The sequence below is a fragment of the Panicum virgatum genome, chromosome 9K (genome assembly GCF_016808335.1).
Source record: "Panicum virgatum strain AP13 chromosome 9K, P.virgatum_v5, whole genome shotgun sequence".
Taxonomy (NCBI): domain Eukaryota; kingdom Viridiplantae; phylum Streptophyta; class Magnoliopsida; order Poales; family Poaceae; genus Panicum; species Panicum virgatum.
In genome coordinates this window covers 23,887,340-23,898,913 of record NC_053144.1, presented here as the reverse complement: position 1 = coordinate 23,898,913, position 11,574 = coordinate 23,887,340, and the positions used below count along the sequence as shown (strand labels likewise).

Below are 11,574 nucleotides of genomic sequence, written 5' to 3'. Positions count from 1 at the left end.
CGGGACAACGAGACAGCAGAATCAAATGGAAAGAGTACATTGCCGAGCGCCTAGATGATGAGTTCAACGCATTTCAATTGCATATCATCATCAATCTCAGGCAGGCACACCTGATTTGCATGCAGCTGCATGTGCATCCGGCACATCGAACACCATATATACGGTCACCACTGCGGGCAAGCCGGATAAAGTTGCGCCAGCAAAAGCAGCCGGATTGCAGCTTCGATCATGGATACAGAGTAGCTTAACGTTTTGGGGCCTTAGGGTTTAGGCATATCTGAAAACTTATTGACACGCGAATCGAAGGACTACGATGTTGCAACTGAAAACCTGAATCCCATCTGCCCTCAGAAACGGAAATCCTGAACTCCATCAGTTTGGTTAACGAGGAACGTGTGTTCCCTCGCAGAAAATCCTGCCCGCCATGGTATGTATGCTCACCTCGTACGTCACCGAGACACCAACCTGCTACCGATGTCTTGGCGCGGCCACCAGTCAAGTGCTCAAGTTAGATAATACTATGGGGCGTGCTAACCTGGACAGGGCATCGACCGAGCCACGGAGACAACTCCCTGCGTCACGTTCCACCCGGCCGGCCCGTTCCGCGCTTGCCTCTAGACCTCTATAAATAATCCACGGCCATCTCGTCGCAGCGTGGTGCACGGCAATTGAACTCGAGGTGACACAAAAGCAGACACCTCCCAACTCCTCCAAATTTTTCAAACTTTCCATCACATCGAAATATTAAATATAGTAAATGATACATGCCTGAAGTATTAAATGTAGGTAAATAAAAGAACTAATTGTATAGTATTGATGTACGTTGCGAGACGAATCTTTTGAGCCTAGTTAGCCTATGGTAGGACAATATTTACCACATACAAACGAAAAGTGCTACAGTAATTTTCGCATTCTTTTTGCAACTAAACACAGCCCAGGTAGCCATCATGGCCATGGCAGGCGCTGGGAACACGCACTACGGGACTGTACCTATTTGCCGTGTGCCAAGGTCACACGGCAAAGGCCGGTTTACACTCGGCAAAGTATTTGCAGAGTGTAACACACGGCAAACAGCTCACGACAAACAACGGCCGGCAAAGAGCTAGTTTGCCGTGTGTTACATCTCGGGCACACGGCAAACACTTTGCCGTGTGTATTATTGGGCCCACGGTAAAATAAAGTACACTAGTGTAACCCCGTTGAACAGCCTGTTTGCCGTGTGCCGTAACGGCAAACACAACCCCTTTGCCGTGTGCCCTGTCCTAGGCACACGGCAAACACAGCCACCTTTGCCGTGTGCCATGTGGACAGGCACACGGCAAAGAATGGCAGCTTTGTCGTGTGTCTTGCCGTGGCACACGGCAAAAAATGGTGGCACACGGCAAAATTAATTTTCAGATTCATTTTTTTTATTTAATCACAAATATTTCAGATTCCAATTAAATTAACATCACAGGCAATTCATATATATTGCATCAAATGTCACGATCATTTCATATATCACAATTTGCATCACATTCAATCGATAGAAGTCCAAATACAAATATAGCAAATAACGCAATGCATACAAGCCCAAATGTAGTTGATACAAGTCCATACAAGCACGGGTAGTTCATACATGTTCATACAAGCACAAGTTCAAACGATAATCTATACAAGTCCATACAAGCACTGGTAGTTTCATTTGACTTTTTTTTACCTCATGTTTGTGTGAATCATCTTATTAAAACATTTGTGCAAACATAGTCAAATTTCAATCATTCTCGAAGAAATTGTATTAATAAGCAAGCCACAAACAAAATAAGTGATCAAATTTAGTATTAAAAAATCAAATGAATTATAATTGGAAAGGAGGAAGTATAACATTAGAAAGTTTATATAGAGTACAGTATTAAAAAATAAAATGTACTATAAATATTAGTATTTTTCAAGATTCATGTTATCTGGCATCAGTTATATGTTGGCAAACTACGTAGTTTGTTCAGTGGAAATTGTGACATATTCAGAGCAACTACACTTTACACGAATGAGAAAACTACCGAGTGGTGCTTAGTGGGTCACCGCTTCTCCGTATGCCCACTTCCATCGCTGCACGTCCTAGCTAGCAATACCACGCGTTAAAGAATCAAGGGGCCCACCACCACCAGTTCGGGAGATCGGATGAGCTGGCGCTCGAATACGCCGGCAAGCGGGCGATATTTATAAAACTTCCTCTGCATGTCAGGAAAGACGACTACGGGGGCGTCGTCGAAGTAACATCGATCGACCAGTAGTCATGTCAGGAAAGACGACTACGGGGGCGTCGTCGCAGTAACCTCGATCGACCAGTAGTCATGTCAGGAAAGACGACTGCGGGGGCTTCGTCGCAGTAACCTCGATGGACCGTGTCACCGAGACGAGACGACACGTGATGTCACTCCCTATGTCACGTTCCACCCGGGCCGTTCCGCGCTTGCCTAGACCCCTTATTATAAATCCACGGCCATGTCGCAGCGTGCTGCACGGCAAAACTCGAGCTGACACAAAAGCAGACACGAGCACAAGTGACAGGGCCGAATTGCCAATTGCCTGCGTGACACCGCGAGGGGTTCAAGCCAAGCCAGCAACCAGGTAGCCATGGCACTCGCAGGCGCTGGGAACACGTCGCCGCTCCCGCTCGCCGGCCGCGTCGCGCTCGTGACCGGCGGCTCCCGCGGGATCGGCCGCGAGGTGTCCTCCCACCTCGCCGCGCTCGGCGCGCGCGTCGTGGTCAACTACGCGTCCAACTCCGCGCGAGCCGACGAGCTCGTCGCGGAGCTCGCCTCCCGCGGCCACGGCGCCGTGGCCGTCCGCGCCGACGTGTCGGACCCGGACGCCGTGCGCGCGCTCTTCAACCGCGCCGAGGAGGCGTTCGGGTCCCCGCCGCACATCGTGGTGGCCTGCGCGGGCCTCCTCAACGCCAAGTACCCGGCGCTCGCGGACACCGCCGTCGAGGACTTCGACGCCATGTTCGCGGTGAACGTGCGCGGGACGTTCCTCGTCTGCCGCGAGGCGGCGAGCCGCATCCCCGCCGGCAGCAGCGGCCGCATCGTCACGTTCTCGTCGTCCATCGTGGGCACGCTCCTGCCGGGCTACGCGGCGTACACGGCGACCAACGCCGCCGTGGAGGCGATGACGAAGATCCTGGCCAAGGAGGTGGCGGCGAAGGGGGTCACCGCGAACGTGGTGGCGCCGGGACCCGTGCGTACGGAGCTGTTCTTTGCCGGGAAAGATGAGGCCTTCGTGCGGAAGGTCGAGGAGCGGTCCATGGGGCGCATCGCCGAGACCACGGACGTCGCATCGGTCGTGACGTTCCTGGTGAGCGACGGCGCGGCGTGGGTGAATGGCCAGGTTATCCGGGTCAACGGTGGCTTCGCCTAAAAGCCAGATAAGCAGAGCTTCTTCAGTTGTAGCATCTACTGTGTCTGAAAAGTTGAGATTCAGTTGTTGCACGGGTGTAGCGAAGTTATTGCCATGATAATACCACGCATGTAACTCCATTTCAAGTGATCCACAACTACTGTTTTTTTAGTGCCTCACATCTGGGTAGAGCTGTAATATCTGCTCATACACACGCACACCCACTCCACGCACGCATGCCACATACACCACTTGTGTACAAACTGGCTTACAACTACACACAAACTTAAACTGCGTCCTTCTTGAGATCACCGGAATCCACCGACTCTGTAGACGAAGGGCGCGTCGTAGTCCCTTTATGGCTCCACGCGTGAGAGGTATGCGATTGGAAATCATCCAAGCGGAGACTGTGCATTATTAGGGAGTAACTGTTCAAATGAACAGTACCCCCGGTGAGGCACCCAAGTCCGATCCGAGGGATCGAACTCGGGCGGGTAGCAATCCCACCAGAGTGAGCTACCAACCGGGCTAGCGCCCATTCTCACAACTAATGTAACTGGCATGATGTTGAGTCTTAAAATTTGAGCGTTTCGGATAAAGATGGCAACGGGTATGAAACACCCGCATACCCGCGGATACCAAATCCGGCGGGCACGGATACGGGTCTGAGTTTATACCTGCAGATATCAAACCCGGCGGGCACGGATATGGGTCTGATTTTGTGCCCGCGGGTACGAGTGTGTTGTCGGTCGAAACCCACCGGCGAGCAGCGACATGCAACATGAAGAGCCGGGAGGTCACCGGAGCGCTGGCAGGCACTGCTCCCTCGTCAACGGCCCGCAATTCCATCACGCGCCCGGAGATTCCGAAGAATGTCGGGCGTGCCACCTGACCTATACCCGATCAGGAAGGTGCGAACGTGCTTCAAACGGTTTGCCTGCGTACAAAGACACGTGTAAACGTAAGTCCGAGCCGTGGGGACGGCTCCCCGGGACGACTCTTGCATCGGCTTTAAAGAGCCGATCGAGTCCCGGTGTCAGATCAGATCTATGCATTTGATATCAGTTTGGAATCCATTCAAAAATTTTAAGATTTTGGGTAAAGAAATGGTTAGTCTTTGGATACTGCCGCATCCAAAGGTTAGTTCTACAAGTCACCTATAACTTGACTGTTTCGAAAAATGCAGATAATAAAAGAAGGATCATCAGCATTGGTAGATCTCGTTACCTTCACTGGTAGACTTTTGTTTTATGTTAGCCTACGATTTAGGACAAATAATTAAAATTCTTAAATCAGTGGCTCAGTGGCTCCGTGACTCTTCCATATTTTCCTAGCATAGATATATTCTGCTACTTATCAATATCAATTTTTTTTTGCATTTTAATCATGTGTCTTAAGTTTTGCTTAACTAGACGTGTATTACTAGAAAATCATGGTCATTACGGTGGTGTTAGTGCATGACATAATTTAACAACCTCGCACATTGCATGTTAATGGTATCATCAAGGGGTTATAGGCATCAATTTGACGAATAAGCCGAATTTTAGGGTTGGTTTCCGGTAAACTCTGTTCTCACTATGGATGCTACTCGTCCCCTATCTTTGATTTTATTGTGGTGGAGTTGTCCCACAATCTATGGTGCCGCGTCGGGACCTAGGACCTTGTGTGTTTTGTAACCACACGATTATGTCACTAGGAGCGCGCTGGTATCTAAGCATGTGCGGATGCGACTCGGCTACAATGTCTTTTTGCACAACCTTGTTGTCTCTACTTTTTGCTTTAGGAAATGGGTAATAGCAAAAAGTTAGTTTTAAACAAAGTTATTCCTAGAAGCACGTTTCACATCCATAGTTCCCCTTTTAAATCTCGGGACGAGATTTCTTTAAGGGGGTAGGATTGTAACACCCCGGGTGTTTATCACCATAACTACAAAGTTAATTCCATGGTTAATATGGTTGTTAGCACTAAATCTGCCTGAACAAAACCACTAAAGAAATTCTTGATAGCAATTCAACCTAGGAAATGTGAAAAACTCTTTTGAAAAGATTTCTAAATAAAGGTTCGCGTCATTTTTGAAATGAAATAATACTAAAAGGTAGGAATAGGGAAAGAAGAATGTTTAGCTAAAAATATAGTTGGGGTGCCAAATGACTCAGTTTTGATGTTTGGACAAATTTTCAAAACAAATCAAGTCGACTCAATCGCAATTTATCTCTGGGAATCATTGTGAACCCGGAACTTCCGGGTATGAATCCGGAAATTCCGGATTTACCCGGATACTCCGGGTATTCTTCCGGATAGTCCGGACCTGAAGTGCTATATCACGTGTTTTAGGTCTGGTGACTGTTCTCAAATGTTATTCACCGTTTTCTCTCCCTTCCTCACTCCCTCACGAGCCTTCCCCGTGCTCTCTCCCTTCCCAAGCCCTAAACACCAAATCCACCATCCCAAATCCATCCCAAGAACTAAGGGAGCTCCAATCGGCGTGGGGGACCCTCTCCTCCAAGTATTCCACCTTGGGGTGGTTTCATTTTTGAGTATTCTTGCAAGGGAAGCTTACTCAAGGTACCAAAAGCTAGGGCTAAATGGATTGATCGTTCTAGGATGTTTTAAGCGATTTCTTTCGCAATCATCTTCTCATGAATCACTCTACTAGGGTCTAGGAGGGTTTCGATTTTTGTGGGGTGGTTTAGTCTTAATTAAAATTTCAGTTTTTGGGGCGAAAATGGTAGGAAACCCGGAGACTCCGGATATAAGCCCGGATACTCCGGATTTGGAACACTCCGGGGAAAACTGTGTGAAACCCGGAAACTCCGGGTATTAATCCGGATACTCCAGAAAATCCGGATATTCCGGATGTAAAATCCGGATATTCCGGGTTTTTGCAGAATTGTGGACGCCGGGTTATCTCAAATTAAACTAGAGGGTTCTGTAAGTCAGTTAAGTGAAATCCTTTAGTACTCTCTTTTGCTTTTGTGTACATGCCCAGCCTTCTAAATGAGTTTAGTAAGTTTTATTTAAAGGACACACTTCAGGCTAAAAAAAATTGAATGAACTCTCATAGTGTAGCGTCGAACCGCTCTCCTTTTAAGCTTGCTATGTCTTTTTGATGCATCAACCATGCGTTCATACATCAATATTGTTGCGTTTCATTTAGATACGCTAGATATGCAAAACATGGACGTGAAGCATGCGATGTTGGAGCCGAATCCCAAGACGGTGTTCGGTGGACATCTCCAGAAGAGAGAAGGACCAGTTGGCGCAACTGAAGACCCGGCCCAAGGTCGAAAGGGCTTAAGGCCTTGACAACATTAACACTGACTTAGTGTTACCCTCAGGCAAGCCCCGGAGCACAACCTATTAATTTAAATTATGACATATATATATATATATATATATATATATATATATTACTTGTGCATTACGTATAGATATTGGTTGAAACCTTAGTTGCATGATCTCTAGGTTTCCTTGAGTTTATACTAGTATGATAGGACGATAGTAATGCTATGCTTAAGAGTTCACGGTAGAAGTCGAGTGACTTCTTGTCACTCGCGAGAGATAGAATATATAGAAGTCGAGTAATTTCCAGTTACTCGCGAGACATAGGTTATGTCTACTTATGTTACAGTACTTGAGTATTGAAATGGATATGGAGATGTGAGACCGGGCGAGGATGATGTATATGTATGGCCGTAGGACAGGGTTCCTGGGTGCCTTAGCCCCGTCTAAGTCGATTAAGGACCGGTCGTTGTCGGCAGTGCTGATCGGGGATTGAATTGTACTAACCGCATGCCGGGAGTAGGAGGTAGTCGAAACCGGTAAGCCTAGTACTGCCTCGCTTCGAAAGTACAGAACTTCATCACCACCCCTTAGGGCGAGTCGAGTAGTCGCGGAGAAACGGGATGCATATGTTTACTTTTGGTGGTCTCTCGTTGAGCTCGGCTGACTATATGTAGGTGGGGCAGTTCTGTAGTTCGAGGCGGGGAGGGGAAGGGTTGGTGTGTGTGGTCCGACGGGGCATACTCGAGCCGTGTTGGTTAGATCCACCTTGCAAGGTTAAATCGGATCGATTCGCCGTGTCTCGAGGTTATGAGAGCCTTGATCTCTTTGCTGCATCGTAGCAAAATGTTAGAATGTAAGTTATTTATGTGTGTGTGTGTATATATATATATATATAATCTTGAACATATTGAGATATTTTGATTGCACCACCATGTTTGGTATAGTTGATTCCTGCAAATAATATATTAGAGTTAATTCCTGCAAATAATAGATTAATAGTAGACGGCTAGTATATATAGGGAGAGCACGTATTGTGCCACCGCTATGATCTCCGTATATTGCCAGAGTTTGATTGGCAAGAATTTTCTTTGTGAGGACGTATAGGCATGCATGCATCAAGTCATCGCCTTGGATTTTAGTGTTTTTGGTGTATTGGCGATTTTGAGTAATCATTTTTTCCACCCTGTTAGCACATCTCACATGTTTCTATGTTTTTCGCTAGTAACTTGTGGCCCAGTTTTCCCAAGTGAGGTTATTCTTCCTTAGGAGCTCATTAATGAGAAAGGTGTAGCAATTTATAGTCGGGTGTATTATTTTCCAGGGGTAACGATGTGAGTTATGATTTATGTTTTGAGCCCACTTTTCTGAAATTTCAGGTTGCACAACAGCTATTGAGTTTAAGCTTTGACATGTTAAGTTTGGAATCCATTCAAATATCTAATTATGAAGTTGTGGCTGCTGTTAAAAATTTTAAGATTTTGGGTAAAGAAATGGTTAGTCTTTGGATACTGCCGCATCCAAAGGTTAGTTCTACAAGTCACCTATAACTTGACTGTTTCGAAAAATGCAGATAATAAAAGAAGGATCATCAGCATTGGTAGATCTCGTTACCTTCACTGGTAGACTTTTGTTTTATGTTAGCCTACGATTTAGGACAAATAATTAAAATTCTTAAATCAGTGGCTCAGTGGCTCCGTGACTCTTCCATATTTTCCTAGCATAGATATATTCTGCTACTTATCAATATCAATTTTTTTTTGCATTTTAATCATGTGTCTTAAGTTTTGCTTAACTAGACGTGTATTACTAGAAAATCATGGTCATTACGGTGGTGTTAGTGCATGACATAATTTAACAACCTCGCACATTGCATGTTAATGGTATCATCAAGGGGTTATAGGCATCAAATTGACGAATAAGCCGAATTTTAGGGTTGGTTTCCGGTAAACTCTGTTCTCACTATGGATGCTACTCGTCCCCTATCTTTGATTTTATTGTGGTGGAGTTGTCCCACAATCTATGGTGCCGCGTCGGGACCTAGGACCTTGTGTGTTTTGTAACCACACGATTATGTCACTAGGAGCGCGCTGGTATCTAAGCATGTGCGGATGCGACTCGGCTACAATGTCTTTTTGCACAACCTTGTTGTCTCTACTTTTTGCTTTAGGAAATGGGTAATAGCAAAAAGTTAGTTTTAAACAAAGTTATTCCTAGAAGCACGTTTCACATCCATAGTTCCCCTTTTAAATCTCGGGACGAGATTTCTTTAAGGGGGTAGGATTGTAACACCCCGGGTGTTTATCACCATAACTACAAAGTTAATTCCATGGTTAATATGGTTGTTAGCACTAAATCTGCCTGAACAAAACCACTAAAGAAATTCTTGATAGCAATTCAACCTAGGAAATGTGAAAAACTCTTTTGAAAAGATTTCTAAATAAAGGTTCGCGTCATTTTTGAAATGAAATAATACTAAAAGGTAGGAATAGGGAAAGAAGAATGTTTAGCTAAAAATATAGTTGGGGTGCCAAATGACTCAGTTTTGATGTTTGGACAAATTTTCAAAACAAATCAAGTCGACTCAATCGCAATTTATCTCTGGGAATCATTGTGAACCCGGAACTTCCGGGTATGAATCCGGAAATTCCGGATTTACCCGGATACTCCGGGTATTCTTCCGGAAAGTCCGGACCTAAAGTGCTATATCACGTGTTTTAGGTCTGGTGACTGTTCTCAAATGTTATTCACCGTTTTCTCTCCCTTCCTCACTCCCTCACGAGCCTTCCCCGTGCTCTCTCCCTTCCCAAGCCCTAAACACCAAATCCACCATCCCAAATCCATCCCAAGGACTAAGGGAGCTCCAATCGGCGTGGGGGACCCTCTCCTCCAAGTATTCCACCTTGGGGTGGTTTCATTTTCGAGTATTCTTGCAAGGGAAGCTTACTCAAGGTACCAAAAGCTAGGGCTAAATGGATTGATCGTTCTAGGATGTTTTAAGCGATTTTTTTCGGGTCAATCATCTTCTCATGAATCACTCTACTAGGGTCTAGGAGGGTTTCGATTTTTGTGGGGTGGTTTAGTCTTAATCAAAATTTCAGTTTTTGGGGCGAAAATGGTAGGAAACCCGGAGACTCCGGATATAAGTCTGGATACTGCGGATTTGGAACACTCCGGGGAAAACTGTGTGAAACCCGGAAACTCCGGGTATTAATCCGGATACTCCAGAAAATCCGGATATTCCGGATGTAAAATCCGGATATTCCGGGTTTTTGCAGAATTGTGGACGCCGGGTTATCTCAAATTAAACTAGAGGGTTCTGTAAGTCAGTTAAGTGAAATCCTTTAGTACTCTCTTTTGCTTTTGTGTACATGCCCAGCCTTCTAAATAAGTTTAGTAAGTTTTATTTAAAGGACACACTTCAGGCTAAAACAAATTGAATGAACTCTCATAGTGTAGCGTCGAACCGCTCTCCTTTTAAGCTTGCTATGTCTTTTTGATGCATCAACCATGCGTTCATACATCAATATTGTTGCGTTTCATTTAGATACGCCAGATATGCAAAACATGGACGTGAAGCACGCGATGTTGGAGCCGAATCCCAAGACGGTGTTCGGTGGACATCTCCAGAAGAGAGAAGGACCAGTTGGCGCAACTGAAGACCCGGCCCAAGGTCGAAAGGGCTTAAGGCCTTGACAACATTAACACTGACTTAGTGTTACCCTCAGGCAAGCCCCGGAGCACAACCTATTAATTTAAATTATGACATCTATATATATATATATATATATATATATATATATATTACTTGTGCATTACATATAGATATTGGTTGAAACCTTAGTTGCATGATCTCTAGGTTTCCTTGAGTTTATACTAGTATGATAGGACGATAGTAATGCTATGCTTAAGAGTTCGCGGTAGAAGTCGAGTGACTTCTTGTCACTCGCGAGAGATAGAATATATAGAAGTCGAGTAATTTCCAGTTACTCGCGAGACATAGGTTATGTCTACTTATGTTACAGTACTTGAGTATTGAAATGGATATGGAGATGTGAGACCGGGCGAGGATGATGTATAGGTATGGCCGCAGGATAGAGTTCCTGGGTGCCTTAGCCCCGTCTAAGTCGATTAAGGACCGGTCGTTGTCGGCAGTGCTGATCGGGGATTGAATTGTACTAACCGCATGCCGGGAGTAGGAGGTAGTCGAAACCGGTAAGCCTAGTACTGCCTCGCTTCGAAAGTACAGAACTTCATCACCACCCCTTAGGGTGAGTCGAGTAGTCGCGGAGAAACAGAATGCATATGTTTACTTTTGGTGGTCTCTCGTTGAGCTCGGCTGACTATATGTAGGTGGGGCGGTTCTGTAGTTCGAGGCGGGGAGGGGAAGGGTTGGTGCGTGTGGTCCGACGGGGCATACTTGAGCCGTGTTGGTTAGATCCACCTTGCAAGGTTAAATCGGATCGATTGGCCGTGTCTCGCGGTTATGAGAGCCTTGATCTCTTTGCTGCATCGTAGCAAAATGTTAGAATGTAAGTTATTTATGTGTGTGTGTATATATATATATAATCTTGAACATATTGTGATATTTTGATTGCACCACCATGTTTGCTATAGTTGATTCCTGCAAATAATAGATTAGAGTTAATTCCTATATAATCTGAGGCTAAAATAAGGAAAGTAAGGAATTACTTTAGTCGCTCTTTCTGCAAAAATAACCACCAGCCAAATGTCTTGCATGTCTAGGTATGTGGGTTAAGTTATACCCACTGGTCGGTTAAGTCTTGCTGAGTATTAGTTGCTCAGGGTTTGTTGTTTACCCTATTTCAGGTTTAGGAGCTAACTAGGTGTCATATCGGTGGGCTCGATGTGGCGCGTTGTCTTCACGTCTCGGTAGTTCTCAATTTATTTAGT

General features: G+C 45.4%; 1 protein-coding gene across 1 annotated transcript; it reads left to right on the top strand.

Moving 5' to 3' along the window:
- The first annotated feature begins 2,508 nt into the window (after positions 1-2,508).
- LOC120650887 (NADPH-dependent aldehyde reductase-like protein, chloroplastic) lies at positions 2,509-3,557 on the top strand. Its single transcript, XM_039928184.1, has one exon. The coding sequence runs from the start codon at positions 2,617-2,619 to the stop codon at positions 3,397-3,399; it is 783 nt and encodes a 260-aa protein (XP_039784118.1). The 5' UTR covers positions 2,509-2,616; the 3' UTR covers positions 3,400-3,557.
- Positions 3,558-11,574: the final 8,017 nt, after the last annotated feature.

Coding starts and splice junctions, on each gene's coding strand:
- LOC120650887 (XM_039928184.1), top strand. CDS start 2,617: ATGGCACTCGCAGGCGCTGGGAACACGTCGCCGCTCCCGCTCGCCGGC.